At 43.3% G+C, this 25775-nt stretch overlaps 1 protein-coding gene across 1 annotated transcript in view; it reads right to left on the bottom strand.

Moving 5' to 3' along the window:
* Positions 1 to 25775, bottom strand: part of APOLTP (apolipoprotein lipid transfer particle homolog) — a 1141779-nt gene that overhangs the window by 315614 nt on the left and 800390 nt on the right. Inside the window, exon 51 of the mRNA XM_086941409.1 lies at positions 988 to 1125. Coding sequence (XP_086797535.1) covers positions 988 to 1125 — 138 coding nt within the window. The remainder of the gene's footprint in view (positions 1 to 987; positions 1126 to 25775) is intronic.

Raw genomic sequence — 25775 nt, 5'->3', positions numbered from 1 at the left:
CACTCAGGAATCTCAAACCCTTCCTACCTCAATATGACTTCAAACAAGTGTTCCAAGCGCTTGTACTGCCGAAGCTTGACTATGGCAGTGCTACGTTATGTGGCCTCCCCAAATACACTCTGGCCCCCCTAAAGGCGTCTCTGAACGCGGCAGCCAGATTGATCACGAACACCAAGCGAAATGCCCACATCTCCCTGGTCTTAAAAGCTCTAAATTGGCTGCCCTATGAAGCTAGAATTCAACTGAAGATTGCCTGCCTATCCCACAAAGGCCTCCACTTCAAAACCCCCAACTACCTTGCGCAAAAACTAGTACTATCCGCAGGGTGTAGACCGTCTAGGAGTGCTAACTCCCTCCTCTTGAAACCTCAGATCTTCCGCAAAAAGAGAACATGCCAACAAGCCTTCTCTGGCGCTGCACCAAAAATTTGGAACTCTCTTGCACCGGAAATTCATAGATTCTCCTCCAAGGTTGCTTTCAAATTGGAAGCAAAAAGATTCCTCATGAATAAGTTCTTATCTTAACACAATGGACTACTGTAAGCCCTAATCGCTCCGTAAATACTACAGAATTGGTTAATAATTCTGTTTGTTACAATTATATTTGCCCCCCTTACATCAATATGTATCATCACTCCCTTGATGTCATTTTATCATTGACTAGCCCACCCTACGTTACCCCTGAATTATATAGGATCTGTTATGTTTGCACTATATGATTTTATGCACATTAGTTTCCCCATCTTAGTCTTGTTGTTCTTTTTTTCCTTCCTCTCCTTCTAACTGTAAAGCGCTCTGATATCCTTCGGGATCAAGTTTGCGCTATATAAAACTTTATAAATAAATAAATGAATAAACAGTCATTGGGCTTTTTTCTCTGTCTCTACTCCTCCCTGCTTTACGAAACCCTATGGTGCACGTGGCTTAATCAAATACTACAACAAATAAATAATTAAATACATCCATCTGGTTAACCTGAGGAACAAACCTGTGGCATGCTGTGCACTAGCTGGAGAATTTGTGTGTAGTTCGGTCCCCCAATAAAAAACTTGGCTGAAACTTGCAAATTATCTTCTCCTAGCTGGATGGACAGTTTGCCTTCCGCATCACTCTTTGAATAGTTTACCTAGTGGAAATTAGAAATAAAAACAAATAAGCCTGAATTACTACCAGCACACTTTTTAATTAGTACGTTTTTAATGTAAAGGAGAAAAAAAAGAAAATTTAGAAAGATATTCAAAGGTTAGACATGTTCTACACTACATGTATTTGGTAAGTCTAGCCTTCCTCTGGTCTGCTTCTGCCAAAGCCTTAAGGAGTGAAGGGCCTGAAAGGAAAATGTGATTTTAAGTTTTTATATATGTGCGCTCTATCATTTACAGACTTCACTCCCACTTCTTCACTCATCACAGGCATCAGTTATTCTAGTTAGTGGGAGATAAGTACCTCAGATTGCAAGATAGTGGTGATTAACATACTTGAATCCTTTTTTTGTCTCAATTAAGAAATGTTTTTCTCGATTTTCAGAAAACTTTTCATATAAACTAGGCAGGTGAACTTTTTTGGAGTTTTCCGCACTCCACGGAGCATGCGGAGTTCCAAAAAACTCGCGGAGTGAAGTTTTTTCCTCGCTCACCAACATTAAGTTGGTGAGCGCAAGAGAGGAAAATGCAACAATAGACCAACTCCCAGTGAGATTTTTCACTGAGGGTGGTCGCGGATGGTTGCGAACGCTTGCGTTGAGAAAAGTTCAGTTTGCGTGGATGAAGCTGCCACTCGAATAGAACATCCACTCGAGCGGCAGAAAGAAGCAGCACCCTCTTGCGCTGTGCATAGTGCTATTCACGCTGATTTTCCAGTGCAGGACAAAAACCTGGCGCTAAAAATCAGTGCAAACGGCGCAGCGGCGCAGCGTTACACACTCCACTGCTTGTGGACCTTCGCATAGCGCAGCAGAGTTTTTCAGTCACGAGGAACTCCACAAACTCCGCCTAGGCCTAATACAAATATTTTGCTTGCCCTGTTTTTAGTAGGCAAAATGTGCTTGCGAAAACTTTGGAACCGTATTATTCGTGGACAACCTGGGATTCCTACTGGGGCAATAATTTGAAGTAGTGTGGCTAACTGGTTAGAGGCGGCAGACCCGAGAGCAGAGGACGGCCCGGGACCAGGGTTCGATTCCCGGTGCGGCAGGTTTCTGGACCAGGGTCAGCGGACTCGATGATTCTCTCGCCTCGGTGCCCACTCTGATCAGCGATCACACTCGGCAACTCTGGGCATTAGCTTGCCTCATCTTCACTAACGGCCCCACCAGACCGCCGGGGATGCCTGGTCTCACCCTGGAGATACCCATTAAGGGACCATCTCTCAGGGAAGCCAGGAAGGGTTTCGCAGCGGTCGAAGCGCCTTGGGACCCTCCGGGTAAGTAGTGCGCTATATAAATGCCTATACATTTACATTTACATTTACATTTACATCATTGGCCCCAATGGGAATTCTTCACCACTTGTAATGAGGACCTTGACATAAAGGATGACCCCACAGGTTTAAGTCCTAGCTTTGTACAATAGGCAATTCAGAGCATGTATCTTGATTTTCCTAAATCCCTATTACCGAGGTCAAAAAATATTAAGGCTTGTGACAATGATTGACACTGATGACATTAGATGGTATCACCACACATGTTTACCTATGAATGGCCTGATTACAAGTCAGGTAGAACAGAATAAACTCTTGTATTAGTTTCACTCTGCCTCATTCAGGGACGGTTTATGGATTTAAGGGGCTTTAGGCCAAACGTATGTCGGGGGCCCCTGTTTGGAACTGCTTTGATTTTATGGTCCAGTTTCAGCTCTTTCATGTCCTCTTTGGTCAGGTCATTGACAGTGCACAGACACACTGGTCCAAATTCTAAACGTGTTTACATCTAATATTCAGGGATAGTGATGTGTGTTTTCAGTATTGAAGCACAGCAGCAGCTCACTAATATGAATACAAATAAACTCTGTGACACCCTCTCAACAATTTGTTTTTAATATGGCTGCTGCATGAAACATAAACACACGTGTCTGCAAAATGTTTGTAATAAACTCTCACACATTGACCACATTCAAAATAAAGGACATCACTAGTTACAACATTCAGTTTAAGAATTATTCAAGATCATCAGGGCAAGACTCTCAGCAGAACAGAGCTGGCTCTATTAGGGGACCCCCGAAAGGCTGGGGCCCTGGGCCAGACCCCACTTTGCCCATGTCTCTGGCCTAGTGCCTAGGTTTTTCCCCACCCACATTTCCTGAGTGTGAAATAACTAAAACCAATTTTCCAGCTGGAAAAAAGACATCCTCATAAAAAAAAAAATACCTAACACATTCCCTCCCCGACTCCTCACACCCACCACCCCGTTCATCTGCCTGCAGAAATTTACCACACCTGCCTAAAGCAGCTGGTAAATGTATGTGGTAAAACCAAATGGAATAGGGAATTCCGTGTGGTTTTACAATCGGAGAAATCCACCCTACATGGCATTTCCCCAATCCCTGGGTTTTACTCGTAATTGCATGGCAAATGGATGCTTTTACCAAATGGAAAATTAGACAGACAGCGCCACCATGTGCCAAAGCGTCATAAGTGCTGGTGCTGAAAATTAAGTGCTGGTGCCCAGCACCGGAAACCACCAGCTCAAATTATGCACTGGCAGGTGGGCATTCAAGTTCTGAGCTTTTAGACCACAATGGGTAATCCTTCCAGCCAGCAGAACTAGGCTTTAACTGTCATACGAGCATGGACAACACTTAGAGCCCTGGAGCAGTACAGTATACACCTATCCCAAAGCAGAGAAATCTGGCAGCTGTTTCATATCGAGACAAATGGGTCGAACAGACTGTGCCTGGAACAAAGCCAACATGCTAGGGTTTCTCAGGAAAAAGGAAGCAAAACAAGAGATAGTGTTATCATGTGAAATCACTTTTTTCAAATTCTAGCGAATGAGTCCGAGACCTGAATGTAAGCATAAGGCCTCTTTATTCGACCCAGAAGCATAAGTGCACATTCACAAAAGAAAACAAAAAGGAGAAGCTACATAATAAACAGTGCCATATAATCTAAATATCCTGTCATAAGGAAATGCGTTACATGGCAGGCCAAGTGTTCATTTCTGCGATTCGCTTCTGGACAAAAGGAGTTAATTTTAAGCCCTTTTAACATGGTTTAGTTATGTTTAATTGCAGCAAGTGCCGGCAAATATTGTCTTTATGCAAATAATATGCACGTAACAATACCAGAATACAAACACAAGTGGAAAACTATTGAATAAAATAAAAATGATAAGAAATGATTTGAGGTGAGTATATGCTCGATAGCTTCCGAATAATTCAAATAACTTACAATGTGCCCACAAAAATGTACGGTCGGAACGTAACGAATAGTGTATTTGCCATATATGGTTATTGTAAAATATACCTGACTGGGCTTCCCTTGTCATTCAGAGAGAGCTTGGATGCTGCTAATCCTTTATTACTGCTGGTGAAGCATTTGAAGTACTTTGAAACCTGAACGAATCAATCAACCTATTTGTCATTTCAAAGGAAGTTTACATTGAACTTCAGTCAGTTTTTATAGCTGGATGCTTATTTTGCTCCCTCAACCTTTTAATAAATCTATTTATCAAAAGCTAACCTAGCCTTTGACTTTTATTAGCATTAGTAACTATGTTTGTTTCTGTTATGAGATCACCATCAAGATTTTTAATAAAGCTTGTGCACAAATATTCAACAAAATACAGGTCATGTGATGTCCCTTTGTGTTTTGTTTTTTTAATAGCTGTTTATTCTCGTTTTTGCAGTTGAATGCACAGCGCAGTATGTAGCAGTTACAGCATGACAACCAGCAGTGACATGCTGTACATATCTTGTCTCGCCCAGAGTTCAACACCATCGACAACCTCGAGCAATTATGGACCAAAACATTAGCATATGAACTTGTAAACCTGTGGGCCGAAATCACGTCCATGTCAGTAAAATCGCGCATTCTGCCCCAGTCATGGTACAAGTACTGCCTCCCAAGCCTCCTCTCATACTACACAGACATGTATCCATTTCCAGTCCACAGGCAGCAGTTTGGTTCGAGATGGCTTCAGTCCCATGCGCCCCTGAGGCCCCTCGTCCCACATCTGTCCAGTCTCGTAGCTGATATGCAAGTAGCTGTAAGTTTCCAGTTGGCCGGATCTTGACCCGCAAGGTCATGTGAAATTACGTCTTTTGATGCCCCGCCTAGACCAACAGTCATGGGGCTTCACTTCTCAAAATCTCATGATTGGGGTAAAATGATGTTTAAGAAAAAACAAGGGGGACCCTAACGGTGGCTGTGGACCAAGAGTTTAACTCAGTTTGAGAAAAACAACGGTCCAAAGCAGTTTCAGGATAGGTCGGACCGGCAGTGGTGATATTTGTGAATTGTGGAGTGTCGGTGATGGTCAGATTAATAACACGCGGTGTTTTAAAAGGCAGGATTCTGTTGAGCCCAGTGTGTATGGTATCAAATTGGATTATACTTTTCAATTCCTCTCTGTTGAGCAGCTGGGCTAGGTTACCGCCTCTTTGCGGTAGTTTGACCACTTTGAGATTTGTCCATCTCATGTCATCCTCTGTATGGTTAGCTTCAGAGAAGTGTTCACCAGAGGGGCATTGGCGGTCCAGCATCTGACGCGACTCCTGTGTTGGCAAAATTGAGTCTTGGCCTTTTGGGTAGTCTGACCAATGTACATTTTGGGGCACGGACAAAGAATTGTATAAATAACATTGATACTATTACAATTGGTAAGTAATTTCATTGAAACAGTAGTACCATTATGGGTGAAATCACGACCTTCAATAGTATATTCACAGACATTGCAGGACCCACACACATTTTATGTGACCTATTACAGGCGGAAGACCCCAATTTGATTCAATAGTTGATTGGATATAGGGGGCAGGGAGTGCAGCCCTGACCAGATGATTAATAATAATTACGGTTTGCTTCACAGAACAAGCCGTCTCCATTAAAGACGTTGGCAACCAACCAACAAATCTCGCCGAAATCATACTGTCTTAGATCGTACTGGTCACCCGCATAATCAAGGTAAATGCGTACTACACCTTTTGCATGCCGAATTCACGCCACACCCTGGCTCCGTGACCCACCAAAATCCTGCCTTTTAAAACACTGCGTGTTATTAATCTGACCATCACCGACACTCCACAATTCACAAATATCACCACTGCCGGTCCGACCTATCCAACTTAGTCACTACTGTACACTGCGATTCCGATGGAAGTGAATTTTACAACTGTATTCTCCCTGTCACACCATTCAATGTAGTCACAGGCTGAAGCTCACTGCGATTCCGATGACAATGAAAAGCAACTGTGTAAATTAACGCACGCTGATGTCTCTCTCCCTTTCTTCTTAACACTTGAAAAGAGTCCCTTTTCCACAAATTGAAATCTTTTCTTCTTCTCCTTGTTCCTCCTCCATACAAACGCATCATTGTTCTTACCAGGCATAGCTTATTTGTACAGTCCTGATGATGATCCCATTGTATTCTTGAGCGCGGGATCGAAACGTCGACCTTTTAAGTAGCCATACAGTGAAACCAATTTGTATTAAGTGCTGTATAGACTACTCTGGTAAACACTTGCTAGCACTGATCTAAAAAGTGTCCAGCTTGCTTACCTCTCCTCTGCCTGGAAATCTTCTTTCTCTTTTTCAAAAACTATTCCTTATTCCTTTACTGTGTTTCTCTGTCCCGAGTCAAAACACAGGATTGTGCTCTTTATTTCTGAAATGTTGCTGATGCACTAAATTCTACTATTGTTATGATAATAAATTCCTTGTCCGGCTGGACTTGGACAAATATAGAGCAGCCTATTATGGTTTGTTTCGCTATTATTGTGTATCCCTATAACTGCTTTGGACCGTTGTTTTTCTCAAACTGGGGTAAAATGATGCACACAAATATACACATAGCTGCCAAGTTTCCCAAATCCAGGCCTAATGAGATGCTCCAGTCCAGTTTTTTGTTTCTGAATTTTTTACCTTTTAGTCCTGGTTTTTCAATGGAACGGCAAAGGCAGCACGTGCCAGAATTTAAGGAGAAAAATTGGACTGGAGTCATGCTTGGACTTTGGAACTTTGACAATGCTGTACAAATAATTTATATAATTACTCTGATTAAGGCCTGTTTTTGCTTCAAAGTCATGTCAAAATTCCACTCATCCCTAGCACAGTTTCTTTCATCTTTGGGTAAGGAGCATATTCTAATGATTAATTGTGTGGTATGCTGTCTTTATTTAGATGGGTCCGCTTCCTTTTGAGAATTGTATCACCTTGTTTGTAACCTTTTGTGCCACTGGGCAGGGAAGACATGTATTTTTATTATCAATTAGTAGGTAGATTTGATATACTATTGCATTACCCTGTTCCTGGCTCTAATCCCTCCTTTTTCCAGGAATCAAGCAAGGTTCACCAGGTATGCATGCATTTCCAGAGCATGTGTGAAGGGTTCCATTGGCTGACGTGTACAGCATCTACTTGGGATACCCATAACACTTTAGCACAGGTCTGTGGTTTATTGGGCATTGCTTTTGGTGTTCGGATTCTGAAAGATGGTCATGGGTAAATATTTGTTTTGGTAATCACATTCACAAGGTGTTTGTCCCTCACTCTGTTATTGGGGGCATTTCTTTCTAGGCTATATCAGGTGATTGCCTGGAACACTTCACATAGTAAGGACTGAGTCAACGAAGATGAACAAATAAGCAATAAACAGTTACCACTATTATGTGTTACTTTTACCCCTATATTATTTCTAATCTCACTCCTTATACCCTGACCTCCCACCCTTGTGTTGGTTATGTGTTTCCATCTGGAAGCGTTTTGGACATATTAAAAAAGGTGTACTGCATTTTTCAAGCGTTTATCCTCCTTCCAGTGTAAGAGTGAAGCTTTGTATTGGAAAGCTTTCTTCCTGTGGGGGATTTATAGTAAATGGGAATGAATAAGAATTACCTTAAGGCCTTAATGTATTTATGAATATTCTCTGTGTCCCCATTCTTTTATTTATACGAACGATAATTCAGCCTATTCCAAGACCATAGTAAGGGCACTCGATGATGTGTTCTTCCAGTGTACTGAAACGTGTCTAGTAATGGTGAGATTGCCTTAGGGTTAAACTGAAAAAACATGATGATAGGTGCCTTAACTGGGGAATTATACACAGGAATGCACTTCACACACTGTGTAGCCACTTTAACGCTTCCAACAGCACTGCAACATAACACAGGTGGAGGATACAATCCCAGCGTCTTGAAAAATGTACATTGAATCATAAAGATCCACACAACTCTTTGTGTACCACAAGTAACAGTCAGGTTTACCACTCTGTTTACCATGGGAGTATCGTTGATAAAACACCAGTGTGTACATCAAGTGTAGGCCCGTTATAATACAAATATTACATTTGCTCTAGAGCGGTGCGATCGTTGCCACCGCACCAGGTGCTGACTTGGGGTGGGAACGTCATTTTTTCAAGGATATTAACATTTTAAAAGCACCTGGCTGCTACCGTGTTCCTGGCCTCCAGCAATCTTTAGGCACCAATTAAAATGTCAAGATAACTCCAGTGATTAATTGCCTTTCTGGAAAGAGACCGGAGGTTTATCTAGTGGACGTTTTGACTCATCCTACGGTAGCACAGAGGGTTAAAATGCCTGCTGCTAAGAACGTGTACCATGCAGATCACAAAGTGCATATAATGTAAATAGGTCAGTGGGATACTGCTTCTGTAAAATAGCTCTTTATGTTACTTGTAGTTTATAAGTCAGATCCTCATATAGAACATTGAGCTAGTCACTGTCATCAAAGAGCTGCATGCAAACTACAAAGCACAGGTTAGAGCGATATGTTTTTTTGCACAGTCTTTCGTTATACTAATCTTTTCAAAAGGGTTCATTTGGGTAGAAAACAATTCGTATTATTAAAGAGAAGCCCTAACAATTGTGTTCCGTTTTAAATTCTGAATGTGTGCTTTTCCCGAATAAGGACTCTTGAACTATATTGCCTACCAGTATCAACGACATGTCACTCCTATACTACACCCTGTAGTCCTGTCTGATGTAACATTTCCTATACACTGATTTACACACATATGATTGTCTCTGTGCAATGTGTGTCTGGTGTAAAGTGCTCTGACACCTTACACTGGTATGAGTGGAGCTATACAACTAAATACATATGAGAGACAGTGGTTATGGAGACTTGAGGGGCACTGTTAAAGGAGGCTAGGGAGAGAATCCATGGCAAAGGTGGCCATTGGTGGGGGTCGCCAACATTGTCGCACAGGGCGCCACCAGTGGTAAAGCCAGCCCTTATTTTCTCTAAACCTGTATATCAAGAATAGACTGCAAGCAAGAAAGTGAATTCTATAGACTGTAATCAGGGAGTATGAACTTTAGTGTGTATTTTTGAATACATCTCGTGTTTTTTTAGTTCTTCAGCTACTAGGGGCCAATATTGCTAATTTATAAACATAATATGATATGTAGTGACAAAGTACGTTAGTGTATTGCCAGCAAATGAGTAGGCATCTGCCAAGAATCTACTGAAAGAGAGATGAAAGCACAGATTTCCATAGTGTTTCCTTTGGACCATCTGCTCACATATTATCTTTACAAAGCCTGAACTGTGGCTGCAGGCTGCACGTGGGTTCAGATTCTAGGCTTTTTCAGGCAGCTTACAAAACGAGCCCTTTACCTAGGAGGACCTTATAAAACGATGTCATTTGTAGGGAAAAAGAATCACAAATAAATTGCTATTCACATAGATATTGTGCACATTTTAGATGTAGGAGGGTGTATGGCAATCGCGCGCTTTTTAGCAATATCCGAAATCTCATAAGCAGATTTTTACACTTGACAAAAGCAGTCTTGGTAAAACTGGGAATGCACTCAAAAACATTGTCTTGAATGCACAGGATGGAGTATACCTACTTGTTTGCATGAACCGAGCTTGTCAGCGCTTAACTGGTGACTTCCTGGTGATATGGTAAGCTTTGCCAAAGAGTCCACAACTCATTAATCGAAACATTATAAATAAAGCCTGCTAGCATGCAAATGCTTTCTCTGGAAATGTGTTCAGCTATTGTGAGTATGTCCTCTCTTTGACCCTCTCATGAAAGCGTTCCTTGGAATTGTAATGCTGTTAGTTACAGATTCGAGGATCTGAAAAAACACTAAAAAAAATTGATTTAATGAATGGCAGGTTACGGGGCTTTAGGCTCTGTAGTGCGCAAACGAAGCCCCTGCGAATCTCACAGCGCTGTAACATAAGGAGCTATGAAGAATGGTTTAAAAGTTAGTTGTATGTGGGACGTCGGGTAAAACTGTCTGCAACGTAATATGTATGCATCAGTGAAATTAGTATATGGTTAATGTAATGGTCGAGTTATTGTATGGGTAATGTAATGGTCAGTTATTGTATGGGTAATGTAATGTTCAAGTTAATGTCAAGGCCGGACTGGCCAGCCGGGCAAGCGGGCAATTCGCGGGGAGGCTGGAGCCCCAGGAGGCCGGAATTGACACTTGGAGGCCGGTTTCAGCCTCTAGGAATGATTGTGCTCATTATCAATCGCGGCCGCAAGTTGAAAGGTTCTAGCGCACATTAGCACATCTGCCCATGCGGGCTGAAATGTTAATTTTTGCCTGGGCCGTTTTAAGTTTCCAGTCCGGCCCTGGTTAATGTACTGACACAATGGCCAGGTATCTCGGACATGTGACCGTGAATATAGACAAATACTCAGGGGGTAGCTTAGTCAGCAGGTAGACGGGTGGGATGAGCTTCTGATTGTCCAACAATCATGCTGCCATATAATCAGGGCAGGGCTCAAGTTTAGGGTTGACGTGGGTAGATGCCCTCTACTAGGGGCGCAACTAGACCTAAACTCCGGAGGCTCGGACTTCCAGCCATGGCTGGCACGAGCGCTGGTGGTGGCCACCACGATAGTCTTTAATTGGAACTCTCCTCCCCCATATCCTCCTCCTCCATGATTCCCCTCACTACCACTCTCCAACAGTGCACCTCATCTCTGCAAAGCCTCACTCTCTCCGACGTACATTTCATTTTGTTATAGTGCCACACATAGTTCACTCACAATCAGTTCTGTAATCTGCATGGTACATGTTGTTTGCAGCAGGCACAATAACCCTCTGCGCACATTTATAATGAGCCAAAGCTGCACTAGACGAAATTCCGACCTCTCACCAGTAGGAACATTGATCATCGGGGTGGTCCTTACCTTTTTATTTTTGCCTGAAAACTACCTGATGCACAAGGAAGTTCATGTGCTTTTAAACCCCCAAATTTTTTTTAACAGTCCCCCCCACCAAAGTCAACCCCAGGTGCAGCTCCACTGGTCGCACCACCTTAAAGCCAGCTCTTCTCCCAGTAACGGGCTAGGACAAGCATTTGTAGGAATGTGGTCAAAGCTAACCTCATAGCCATTATAGGAAGAAAAAGATCTATGAAAGTGGTTTGGTGTGATAATCCCCCCAAATACCACCAAGCAAACAAGTTAACAGATTTCTTGTAAGTAATTTAAGAGAGAGTAGACTTCTCCTCTGAGAATTTTTTGAAACTTTTGGGATCAAATTTGCTGAAGCGCTGCAGACCCTTAAAGGGCATTCATGAAATATTCCAATACTTTCATGGTGCACCAGGGAAGCCTGGCCTTTCCTAGGAGTAGATCTCGTTTTTTTCAAATGTCTTAAGTCAGAAATTACTTCCATTATATCAAGGTCATCATTTGTTCATGTTTAAGGCCCTTATGCCAAGGAGTACATTCAATATTACAGTGCTAGAAATTTTCCATGGCTACTTTAGCCACAGTCATGGGTACCTCTATAAATTCCTCACGTATACAAGGGTCAGTATTTTGCTATTTACACCTGTTATAATACGAGTACTGGAAATCTTATGACAAGAGTTACCTCAAATATTAGTTCCAACATTTTGTTATGGAACTACCCCATATGCTAAGAATTAAGTGCATCATGCTAAGGCCTTTGGCCAGGTGTGGTGGTGCGTGTTCTGTGTCCCTGCCGGACGGTATGATTGGGTTAGAAGCTTTCCCAGTTACATAATTCGAGTCCCCACAGCCAATGAGGGTGTATCAATAAAAGCATGTCAGGGGCTGCAGTTTGCCATAGGTAACACATCCCATCCATATGCTCTTAGTGCCCTCGTCCATAAGGCAAGAATAAACTCTAGTATGCCAGACCAGCAGCACACTTGCATGCATAACATACATTCACTCACGCACACACATTCTCACTATATTTCTTGCACTATTTCGTACATTTGTACTCTGTCATACTCACACACAGGCACAAAGCCACTCACACTTACATTAATTAATTTGCTTTTATTGTGTTATAAAAGCTTGCCCTGCTACTTTTGCTATACCTGCCTTGGTCATATTGGCTTATTATCCCCAATTGGCACATTTTATTTACATATAAGTCCCTAGTAAAGTGGCACAACATGTGTCCAGGGCCTGTAAATGTAATGCTACTAGTGGGTCTGCGATTTCTCGCGGCACACAGCACGGTTGCCCTGTGTCTGCCTTTTTATTTGCCCGGGCGATCGAGCCACTTGCCGCACTTTTCCGACAAGGGGGGTGATGGGATGGGTCTGATGGGGGATGGATGTTGTTGTGATCGTATCTAGGACCCTAATTAAATATTCTCGATTTATGCCCTTATGTGGTTATAACAAATCATACCCTTATAAAGGCATAAGAATCAAATCCATATTTAGTAATAGCCAATGCAAACCAAATACGGCAAGGCTACTTCCTTAGACTCCTAGAAAGCACAACGAGTTCTTTTAACAAACCAAACCTCCAGCAACCTGGGAATTCCCCATGCTTTTGTTTTGATTTGTCCTAGAACTCCTGTGAGCACTGAAAGAACGGCCAGTTCTTAGTGACATCTTTTATTGACGTCTTATGTCCAACCTTACGTCAAACACGGCACCTTCCAGGTATAAATATACCAGCATTTGCCTTAAGCAACACACGGTGGTGTGGAGCAGAGCGGCTATCTACTTATCCGATGCCCAGTTGATGCGAGTGCCGAAGGAAGCTGGCCCTCTCATTTTGACACACAGAGAAACACGCTGTCTTTTTCTCCTGCCGAGAAAATCCAGCTCCAGGGTTTCCAGTCACCCTTGCGGGTTACTGTGAGATCGAGTCCTGAGAGCAAGATACAAGACCTCCTCTATTCTAAAACCAAGGTACGGAGCTGATTAGATCCTTAGAGAATTCTTTAGTCAGATTCTTGGCAAAAACGAACTTAACTTAAACTGAAGCTCATTTACTCCTTCCCACATACTAGGCTTAGGTTAGGTACATCGGGGTAGGCGTATTTAGAAGCACCAGTTGAGTACGTTTAGTCAAGCTTTTACCATTATATGTAACTGTATCTATTTTATACCTTTTGAGTATCATATGGCTCAGAAACCATATCAATGCTTTTACAATATTATTTCATAATACTCCTTTTACTGTACGCACTTTACTTTATAACAAGTATTGCAATTGTGGTAATTCATTTCTCTTGCATGAGAAAGAAGACTGCTCAATAAATAACACCTTATATTGAAAACGCCCGTCTCTCTATTTCTCTGCACTCTGGTGAAACTAAGTATGCACGATTGACTGAGTGAAATAGCTATCTATTGTTTCCACACGGCTCTGGAGATATACTCCTTATTCTGGGGGAACAAAGTTGTCATGTTTATGAGGTTGTCAGAAGCTGATTCCTTTCTTGTCTAATCAGGGAAGTTCACTCCTCCCTGTTCATTCGAGAACGTTTCTAGTGACCTCTGAGCTAGCTGGCAAACCTAAATTAAGTCTAACATATTCAATAGAGACCTAGTCGACCTCAGTCCTACGTCTAAACTATTGTTTATGTTATTCCAATGCACAGAGCCTATTGGGAAAATAGGAACTACACTACATGGCGCCCAACGTTTGGTAAGGCGATAATCTAACGCAAGATACTAGAGTAACTCAGTCGTGCTTTTTCACACAGACCCCTTTTTCCCGTAAAAACTCCAATAGACGTCTGGAGTTGGTGAAAGGTTAATATCCGCCGGAACTTAGTAGGATAAGAATCCTATGTATTAGTTTACGGTATAGTCAACGTTGAAGGATACAGTGTTCCAAAATATTGTGCACCTAATCTTTGTTTCCTCAAAAATTGCTCTGCAAAACTTTCAGTCAGTAAAATGACCGAGAGTGAGGATGAAAGGGAGAGAGCTGCTTTGGCAGTTCAACTCGCAGCGGACAACACACTTGTCCGAGATAACGACCATGATGCAATAATCATCCCGGTCAATATAAGAAAAACCATAACTATAAAACTTATAGAAAATGGAGTATCATCAAGAGGTGGTACAGTCATATTTGTGGTAGAGGCACATGAATTTTGGAAGACAGAGGTATTCTATTCCTGGATAAATTTTCCAGCAGCACATGCTGTAACACATGAGTTCCACTTTTACAAAATAGCGGAATCTCCAGCGGAATACTCTCCTTTCGAGGAAGTTGAAATTCCACTAACATACCAAGAGCACCTGCTCCTGTTTAATGGCACCCTAAAACATCAAAATCTCATTACCAGGCTCGGTCCACTAGGTAAACCAGGAGCCACATGGCCGGTTCTAGCCAGCTACACTCCACAGCCGGACATTGAAGCAATGTCAGACGGAGAACTTTTAGTTCAGCAACAACAACTAATTAAAATTCATAGACAATTGGTTCAATATGTCATGCGGACTTCAACAGTCCAACCTACAATTAAAATTTCCACAAAACACCCCTCAACAGGGGGACACAAACAAGATTACACCACAGAATATACAATCATGTCTTGGTAAAACACCTGCAAAACGGGAACAAATTCCATTCTGGTTAGCTCAAAAAATCACTCAGATAGAGGCAGTATTTCCTGATACTAACCCTCACGAAAAACACAGAATTCTGAGTATCTGTCTCCCTATGGGGATCACACCACATGTGGAGGACTGTGACACTTGGGGCACAGTCTTTGCTTCTATCTACACAAAAACACATAGTGTTCCGTCCATGGCGGTTATACCAGATGTACTAAGACAGATTCAAAATGAATACGGTCCAGAACCTGCTTTAACTCTGGGTATGAAATTACTGAAAGAGGTCTCAGCTATATTATTAGCTAACATAAAAGGAGAAGCAGCATGTGTGGCAATCCGCCAAAAATTGAAAGAGACAGATATAACAGACCAACCTTTTGAGCTTGCTAAAATAATTGAAAAATCCTATGAAGAATTAGGCAGAGATAGTTTGGGTGGTAAACCAGTAAAACCCCATCTAATTGAAAATCCTGAAAAAACTTTTATTAAAAATAATCTCAATTCTCAAAAAAAGAAGTGGGAGGGTAACAAACAAACCACTCCCAGAGAAAAACAATTTAAGTCCAGTGGAAGGTCTCCCCAACGAAGAAATAGATCTCCAGAAGAGGGTGGAAAGTCTCCTCAAAGGGAGCCCTCTGAAAAAAGATACAACCTTAGAAATAGAGACAATTTGAAAAAACCTGACAGATATCAAGATATTGATACATGTTCCTTTTGATCTTTTCAGACTTCATCAAAGAAATAGGAAAGAAGAGGACGGTCAGAACATAAAGAAGAGCACGTCAAGTCCAAAGACAAAGAACCTGTTCATCAAAGTAAAAAAGTACAATTTCCCAGCAAGAAGGTAGCCAGTATTAAAATAAAACATGCCGATAATCCTGAGGACACAACTGAAAAACGGAGAGTGGGCCCAGACAATGCTAGACAGCGCAGCAGAAGTGAACATAGCTCGCAAGATCCTGAAGAATCTTCTGGAGACAGTGGACACGAATGAATACATTCAAGTGGAAACTGCAGACACTCGAGTGAGCGTGCCCCATAAACTAAATGAAATATCATTATGTATAGAGAGAGATAACACTAGGAAAAGAAAAGGTCTCTTTTGGGAGAATCTATCTAAAGGCTATCATATCCTTCTAGCAGAGAAAGACTGGCCACCAGAGTTTGTCAGGGAGTGCCCACATGGCGACGAAATGATTATGCCTGCCTTCTCAAATCACATTCCAATTCATAAAAAATACACACTTGCTCGAAAATGGGCAGTGGCCCAAGCCCCTGCATTATATAAAAATCATGTAGGATGGGATGAGGATTCTCCTCACCATAAAAGCCAGTTAAAAAATCAACCTACTGCACAGAGGCAGTATCCTGTTAAGCAAGAAGCTAAAAAACAAGTAAAAGAAATTTTAGGCCAACTTGAATATCAGGGGGTGATTGAAACATGCACCTCACAAATGAACAATCATATCGTCTAGTTTTGGACTACAGACATCTAAACTCCTGCTGTAAAACTTTTGCAGTACAAAACTCACACAGTGCAGCACTAATGAATAACATTGTGCGCAAAAAATATAAAACAACATTAGATATTTCAAATGGTTTCTTCTGTCAAAACATAGCACCTGAAAGCAGATATTTGACCGCTTTCTCTAGCATGGGGACCCAAAAATACAGGGATTCAAGAACAGCCCAGGATTATTTTCGGCCACGGTAACAGAGTTATTACAAATGTATGATGATGAGGCATTATCCTATGTCAATGACATCTATCTTACAGACGATGACCTGGAGACTCACTTGAAAAGAGTGAACACCTTAATACTTGAATTGCCCATCTAACTGTCCTATTTTTAGGATATGAATTATCAAGTGAAGGCAAAAGCTTAGCAGACAACTTCTTAGAGAAGTGTGCAGTACTCCAAGCTCCAAAAATGCTGAAAAACTTACAATCAATACTAGGTTTCCTGAATTTCAGAAGAACATACATTCTAAATTATGCAGAGAGGGTTAACCTCTCTACGAACTAATAAAACCTGATTTTAAACCAATTAATTGGACTCAAAAACACACAGAAATTTTAAGATCATTACAGACAGACATGTTAACTAAAACAAACCTGCAAGCACGCGCTAATGAACGCAACCTTGTAATCCGAGTCATCCCAGGAAGATGCAGAGTCACATACCTGACCTCTAATGATGGAGAAACTGTACCAATAGCTTACAAATCACATTTGTACACCCAAACTGAAATTAAATTTAGTTCTACTGAAAAAATTCTAACTGCGGTTCAAACTTCTGTAGCAAAAGAAAGAGCCCTAGCCCAGGGAAAAAGGATATCTGTTTTAACAGCTGTATCAGCCCTTGAGGCGGTAACAATACCAGGCAATCTTAATGCTAAAGCTCTAGATCCAAAATGGATAAAATGGGAAACTTCTCTTGCAACAGAAGACGTGACACACTTCGCAATTGATCCGAAAATGAAAAAACTAGAATATCTGGAATATGAAAATGAATGTCCTCTGCTGATCGAAATTCTGCCCCTCGAACAGTACACCTGTGTAATCTACACGGACAGATTTGCACAACACTACGTTGTGGAAAAACATATTTACAATGCAGCGTGCGCGATTGTTAAAGGTCGCTGGCGCTTAGGTAAATTCAGACCGATGGTCACTAAAACTGAATCGCTCAGAAACTGTACAGCTCAGCGAGCTGAAATAAGATCTTTAAAGATGGCGCTTGAAAATGCCAATCGCGAATTCCCGACACTAATAGTGTGCGATTCAGATTACTGCGTCCGATCTTACAATAATTCCATGCAGACCTGGATAAAAAATGGTTACAAAGATGAGACAGGTGCCACAATAAAACATAAAAAACTATGGGAACAAGTAGTTCTTTTGTAGAAAGAACTACAAAAGACTCACGTGATACATACGCAGAGTCTTCAACGTGATGGCGTTCACGCTGCAGGGAATTCATTGGCTGACAGAGCCACAGCAGCAGCTGATCTCTCAGCTTCCATAGCTATATAAAAGCGTACGAAAAAACAAATAGATGGCGAAACGCTGCTTGCTGTAAAAGCCTCACTGGAAGGCAATTATGCGGCATTACCTCTAAACTATCCACTCGGCAATACATACATAATTGATGCGAACTCCGTTCCGTTTGCTCAAATCCCTGGAGTGGGGATAGAGTAATTCCAAACACGAACCGGAGAGTCAGTTTCAGTTTCAAAATGCTTTATTCGGTTTGTACAGGTACAACCATATAGCAACATTCATGAATGCAATTGAAGTCACTTTTATAAAAGATTAAAGAATGATGAAACTTGCTAAAAACAATTACATTAATTCAGCCAATCAAGTTAAAAACCTGCAAAATATCACGTTTATGTACAGTAGAAAATAATCACTATATGTAGCGTCAATTTAAACGTTTGGTGCAAGGCATGCCAAGTGGGATGGTACTAAACAAGAGGCCTATGCTGGACGTAAAGTGCAGTAATATGTGCAAAATATGCAAAAATTGGACGTAGTATTTAACAGCAATTTAGCAATTTAGTGCAAAGCATATCACATTTATATACAGTAGAATAATCACTTATATGTAGCAGCCGTTTTAAACGTTTGATGCAGAGCATGCAAATGGGATGGTACTAAACAAGAGGCCTATGCTGGGCATAAAGTGCAATAGTATGTGCAAAATATGCAAAAATTGAACGTTGTATTTAGCAGCAATTTTAAAATTTAGTGCAAAACATGCCAAGTGAGGTAGTACAAGTCGGAGAGAGGCCTGAGCTGGGCATAAAGTGCAATAGTATGTGCAAAAATATGCAAGGATAACTAAAGTGCAATGTCTATAAAATCTCTTACGTAGTTTAGCAGCAATTATGTACAAGAAATTTAAAAAGCATAAGTCCAGAGAGGTACAGAACCAAGGGAACAATCGATACCCGGATCTAAAAACATAATAATAACCAAAGTTCATGTATAAGAGAAATGCAAAAGGTTTGGCAGTAACTCACAGTTGGTCAATAGGTGTCTTTTCCAACTGAGATCATATAATGATTGATTTCCTGTGCCCGATGCATTTAAGAACATAGGTGGCTACACGGTAACACACATTAGGGGACGACAGGTCAAACAACAGTTGCATTGCAGCTCTTATATCACACGTACTATATTCTAAAAATAGTTGCTTTAGGTAAAACTTTCTAAAACCAGTATAAAAGTTACAAAGTAGTAAAAAGTGGCAGATACTCTGTTTGGATTTCCCATCGCATGGGCACGGGCAAGACCCCGGCTTCTTTACAGTAGGGAAGGCCACCAGATGGTGGACTATACCCAGCCTCAGGCGTGCCAGAACGAAGCGATGGGAGTTAATACTGACAAATGTAAGGTATGATGGGAATCCTGTGCTTAAATTATATTCCAGGTACAATTTAAAAGTACTTTGTGTAGCATACCCCTTCATTCTAATCCCTTTTGCATGATCCATATAGGTGGATTTAAGGTCACGCTTCGTTAGAACTGATTCTGTTGGGGTGTCTTTGAAAATATCCTGACCAAAAAGGGAATTATACCAGTGGAAAATGTGTTTTAGCCAAGGGATTTTTAAGTGCTGGTCCAATTTAATGCAGTCTAAAATTACTTCCTGGGTAAACTTGGTTTCATCTTTAGCCCAAATGGATCGCCAGAGGGAGAGGGGGCGTAGTGCAATCAAGTCTGTGGCATGGTGTATGCCCAGCTCCCTATGAATGATTTTGTTGGATGCTGAAGCAGGAAGACATAATAAGCGTTTAAGGTACTTGTTTTCTTCCTGCTGAATGGAGAGGGCGATCTGCGAGTTATATCCCCATATCCCTGCTCCGTATAGAGCAGAGGACATGCACCTGGAATTATAGATAGAAATCATCTCCCTTATTCTACGCCCCCCTAGTTTGGAAGCGAATCTGAAGATACAGTTTGTATTTCTAATCATCTTCATGCCTATACAGGATTGCTCGTTTACCCATCTCCCATCCCCTGAGAAAGTAATGCCTAAGTAACAGAAATGTTGCACAGACTCAAGTTTATCCCCATCAAGGAAGAATGACTTACTTTTCTTTAGTTTCTTTCCACAGGTCATAGTCATAGTCTTGCCCTTATTAATTTTAAGCTTTCTGCCCTTAATAAAAACATTAAATTTGTCGATTAGCTTTTGGAGCCCGTTCGCAGTCCTGGAAATCAGGACCGCGTCGTCCGCGTATAAGAGGACGGGTATTTGTTTACCATTTATCATAGGGGCGTCAGCAAAAGACTCTTGTAGGGACTGGTCGACCTGGTTTATAAAAAGGGAGAACAGCAAGGGTGCGAGGACACACCCTTGCCTAATCCCTCTGCCTATTTAAAAAAAGGGGGTGCATTCTCCGTTTGGTCCGAATCTAACTTTACTTGATAAGCTGCTATACATTCTGGCCAGCAAATGGATGATTTCGGGGGGTGCGCCCATAGCAAGTAATGTTGGCCAGAGCAGTGTGTGTTCCACTAGATCGAACGCTGAGCTTAGATCGGCAAAGCACATGAACAAATTCCCTTCCTTTGCTTTTGTGTACTTGCCGATGATAAGCTCAAGGTTCACATACGGCTCCATGGTTCCTATGCCCCTACGGAACCCGTACTGGATTGGTGACAGGACATTTTTGTCCTCGACCCAGGACTCTAATCTTCCCAGAAGCACGCGACTCAGTATTTTTAGTGACGAGTCCAAAAGGGAAATTGGGCGATAATTACGTGCTTCAGCCCTTGAACCTTTTTTGAAAAGTGGCACCAAAATAGATTGACCCCATGAGGTAGGTAGCTCGTCCTCAATAGCAGCATTGAAATAGCGTGTTAAAATAGGGGCCCATAAATCAATCTTGGATTTAAAATAGTCCACAGGGACCCCATCTGGGCCCGGGGCTTTCCCCCCCTTGCTTTTCTCTATAGCATCCCGCACCTCATTTAAAGATACTGAAAACAATAATTTCTCCCATTTAAAATTGATTGGCATTACAGTTAGAACATTAGGATCTGGGGCCAAAGTACAATCAAAGGTACAATCAGAGTTAAAAATCCCAGTGAAGTGTATAATCCAGTCTTGACAGCTGACATGCGAAGTAAGTTCGGGAATGTTGTCGTTCTTTAAGAATGGGCTGTTTACAGTGTCCCAGAAGAGTTTATGGTCTTTTGTTTCCGCAGCCTGATCTAATTTAGCCCATGCATCGTCCTGTAGTTCTCTCTTCCGAGTGGCTAGTGCGATTTTGTAATTGTAACGCTCTTCCCTTATCTTACAGGGGTCTCTCGGTTTGGCATCTAGCGAAATTTTTAGCCTTTTTAGTGACTGGGCACAATTATCATCAAACCACACTGTCTTAACTTTTCTTGGCTCCCGTGATTTGCGTGTCAGTGATTTCTCGACGGTTTGTGTAATAATTAGAAATTTAAACAGCAAAGTTTCTGGGCATGGTGTTGGGGATAGACAGTACTCCACTTCTCCATAGCAGTTAGTAATTACATTGGTGACAATTTTAGCAGGGTCAACTTTTGTCCATTTCACCCTCATCCCATTTGGCCTTCCTACGGAGATGTTCTGAATAGGTTGACCATAGGAGTTCCTTTTTGACCCCCAGCCCAGTAATTCGACAGATACACTGTTGTGGTCACTGACCGTTTGTTCAATTACCCAGACATTTATATATGTTGCAGAGCTGGATACGATGATGTGGTCTATAAAGGATTGGCTATTCCTTCCGTGGAATGTTGGACATCTGACATTGTTTGCATTCGTGTTACATTCAAGAAGTTCCAGATCATATTTGGCCAATAGGTTATTCAAGGCACTGCCTAGGATGTTGTGCGGAAAATGATTGAAAACACATGTGGTTTCCCTTCCTGAGTATTCCTCCCTATGGCCGCAAGCCCCCTTAGGTGCATAAGTGCATGTTTTGATGTTAAAATCTCCGGCCCACAAGATTACAGCTGGTTTGGAGGAGCTTGATAACATTGCATCGATGGCCTGCTCGATATCAGAGATGAACAACCCCTGTCTATGGCCGACGATGTTGTTGTAGAAGTTCACTATTATTAAGTCTTTATGTCCATTATGGGCCACGTGCAAAACGGAAGCATAATCTCCCAAAACTGCATGGTTACTGACCCAGAACTCGGTCAATGTTGTGGATAGCAGGGTCACTAACCCCCCCTTGGCTCGACCAGCCTGCGAAGCCACAGCCAGCACGTTAAAGGAGGTATATCCCTCGACATATATTTCAGCTCTGTCCCAGGTTTCTTGTAGGCATATGATGTCATAGCCTTGTTTGAGAAAGTCATCCCATGCGGGTGTGTTTACTTTGGAAGCTAGGCCCGCTATGTTCCACGTGATAACCCTCAATGAACCTTCCCTGGATACATGAGATGGAATAATTTCTGTTGTGGCTGTCGGTGGTATTTGGTCGCCCAGGTGGTTTACAACAGTACAGGTGCTGTTAACTATCGTAGACAGGTCGTTAGGGCTGATTATAGGGTTCTCTATGGGAGGTTCATTTGCAGGAGGGATTTCAACCGGGCAAATGCAAGTGGTGTTGACTGTCATGGTTAGATTGTTTGAACTTATAGCAGAAGTGTCTATATGGGATTCACTTTCTCCGACAAGTGTATTCGAGAGTCAGTCGTTTTCATCTAGGGAGTTGAATACCTGGAATCTGTTTGATGTTGGAACAGCGAATTGACCAAAGATGTTATTTCCAGACCCGATTGTATTGTGGTAATTAAGGTAGTTGGGGTTAGGCATTCTGTACAATTCCATAGGTGGTTGTGGAACATGCTGATTGCTAAAGACATGAGGGGTCGAAGGGTACGAAGGATACCCGGCTAATTGTACAGGTGCCTGCTGTGCAAGTGGGTAAGGTGTATTAGTTGCTCTGGGATGTTTAAAATTCTGCACCGGAGTCTTGAACCCCACCAGATTTCTATAAAAGTAATCCAAAGGAAACAGGGTTGTGTTGTAGTCATTGTCAGAAGGGATGGGCGCGTTCAGGATGGAATCTCGTGCCCATTCAGTGGTTTTGTAATTTATAATTACACAGTCCCCGTTTATTTCCTTTTTGCTAGGGCCCACCCACCCTACCCTTTGAGTTGAAATAATCTGGCCTCACCACTTAAGGGGAAACCACAATTATGGACAAGCCAGTGTAAAATTTTGTTTTTAAGGGTTTCGCTGTTTTCGAATTGGGAGGGTTTGAGTTTTGGTACGTTGGCAAGGATTGCTACAAAAGGCCTGCTTTCTGGTGGGAGATTGATCACGGCGGGGATAATATTATTATAGTAGCTACGCGCCGGTGGGTTCCTGCTTACTGGGGTATAGTCCTTGGGCACCTCCCCAGTTACTCTGTGAGAGGTGGATGAAGATGGGCCGTTGGTGACGCTACTTTGTAAATTTGTAGTTTTACCGGTAGATGCTGGGGGATTCGTATTTCTCACTGGTGGAGCCTGTGGTTTAGATACGGTATGGACAGTCGTATTGGCCTTATTCACGGTCGGTACATTTGGGATGGGTTGGGTAGTTTGTGTAGTTTGTGGGCCTAGGTGTTCAAGGATGTCTAATTTGGCTAGGCCCAGTTTTTCCAGATTTTCCACCTTTTTACCTATTTGCTCAAGTTTGTCGTTTAGGGGAGCAATGAGGAGCTTCATAGCATCCATGATTTGAACCAGTATAGACTTCATATTAACTGCAGGTCCTGGATTTGGCACTGATTGTACACTTCCATTAGATTGTTCTATGGGGGGTGTTGGTAAAAGGATCTTCTTTCTTTTACCCTTTTGTTTCATACATCCCCTAAAAGGAGCCGGTAATTTCCTAATATGAGTGCGTCTGGATCTACGATGGGCAGTGCCATGGTTGGTTGTACTATTGTCGCTGCTATTGTTGGCTAGATCTATTGTATGAATGGTATCTGCGTTGTCGCAGGTAATCAATGATGCGCTAGGCGCAATACTAGGGCCCAGTTCCTCGGGTGGTGTAGCATTGATCTGTAGATTAGGGGTTAGGGACAGACGACTGTCCCTATCTTGGAATATTGTGGGGGATGTGGGAGGGTCTTCTGTGGGAGGGGGCACAGTTCCAGGAAGGCCTGTGTAAGATTGCATCAGAATGGAGTCATTTGATAATGCTGTCATGGTAATGTTATGTACAGTGCTGTCAACAGGTTGTGGTGTGCGGTGGATTAGGCAGGCGCTAGGTGGTAGAGACAGTCGTCTCTCAGTGTTTTCGATGGCATTTGCTACCACTACGATTGTCTGTTGAAGCATGCGATCAATAGCAGTTAGCGTTGGTAACGGTGTTTTAGTTTGGGCGGTGGTCCTTGCAACAGAACGTGTGTTAATAGGCGTTTTTTTAACCATGTTCTTGGTGGTGGGTTTGGATACAGTTGGAGCCATTTGCAATATGTTTTAAATCACAAAACGTAGTACCTTGGTGGTCAGTGCGAAATTGGCCAGGGGGTAGTGCCCAGCCCAGTCTCCTCAGGCCTCTAAGGGCCACAGAGGGCCCGCCCTTTGCCCGGGCTTAGCCCCGGGCACGGCCCCGCGCGCGGACCCGCGACGCGGGAAGGCCAGCCCCTTATGCAGCACCTCCGGGCGCCAAGCCTCTACGCGACTTCCGCTCGTGTCGCGGATCCTGCTGGGTCTTGTAGTCTCTACTCCCCCTGCACAGCTGCAGACCCGGTGGTAGAGGGCTGCAGCGGGGGGAGGAGACAGCAGGCAGCATGCGCGGTGGTGGAGGCTCTGGGTTCCCGTCCGTGTGGCTGATGGTCCCTGGATGCTGACCGGCAGGCTGAAGGGCAGACCGACGAGCAGGTAAGCTCGCGTGTAGTTGCGCTGGAGCGCTGACACCGACACCCGCTCCCCAGCAAGGCCAGCCCCTTATGCAGCGCCTCCGGGCGCCAAGCCTCTACGCGACTTCCGCTCGTGTGGCGGAGGCTGCTGGGTCTTGTAGTCTCTACTCCCCCTGCACAGCTGCAGACCCGGTGGTAGAGGGCTGCAGCGGGGGGAGGAGACAGCAGGCGCGGTGGTGGAGGCTCTGGGTTCCCGTCCCGTGTGGCTGATGGTCCCTGGATGCTGACCGGCAGGCTGAAGGGCAGACCGACGAGCAGGTAAGCTCGCATGTAGTTGCGCTGGAGCGCTGACACCGACACCCGCTCCCCAGCAAGGCCAGCCCCTTATGCAGCGCCTCCGGGCGCCAAGCCTCTACGCGACTTCCGCTCGTGTCGTGGAGGCTGCTGGGTCTTGTAGTCTCTACTCCCCCTGCACAGCTGCAGACCCGGTGGTAGAGGGCTGCAGCGGGGGGAGGAGACAGCAGGCAGCAGGCGCGGTGGTGGAGGCTCTGGGTTCCCGTCCCGTGTGGCTGATGGTCCCTGGATGCTGACCGGCAGGCTGAAGGGCAGACCGACGAGCAGGTAAGCTCGCGTGTAGTTGCGCTGGAGCGCTGACACCGACACCCGCTCCCCAGCAGGCCAGACCCTTATGCAGCGCCTCCAGGCGCCAAGCCTCTACGCGACTTCCGCTCGTGTCGCGGAGGCTGCTGGGTCTTGTAGTCTCTACTCCCCCTGCACAGCTGCAGACCCGGTGGTAGAGGGCTGCAGCGGGGGGAGGAGACAGCAGGCAGCAGGCGCGGTGGTGGAGGCTCTGGGTTCCCGTCCCGTGTGGCTGATGGTCCCTGGATGCTGACCGGCAGGCTGAAGGGCAGACCGACGAGCAGGTAAGCT

This window comes from Lissotriton vulgaris, chromosome 10 (genome assembly GCF_964263255.1).
Source record: "Lissotriton vulgaris chromosome 10, aLisVul1.2, whole genome shotgun sequence".
Lineage (NCBI taxonomy): Eukaryota > Metazoa > Chordata > Amphibia > Caudata > Salamandridae > Lissotriton > Lissotriton vulgaris.
Note: the sequence above shows the minus strand (reverse complement) of the source record. Positions and strands in the feature narration are given on the sequence as shown.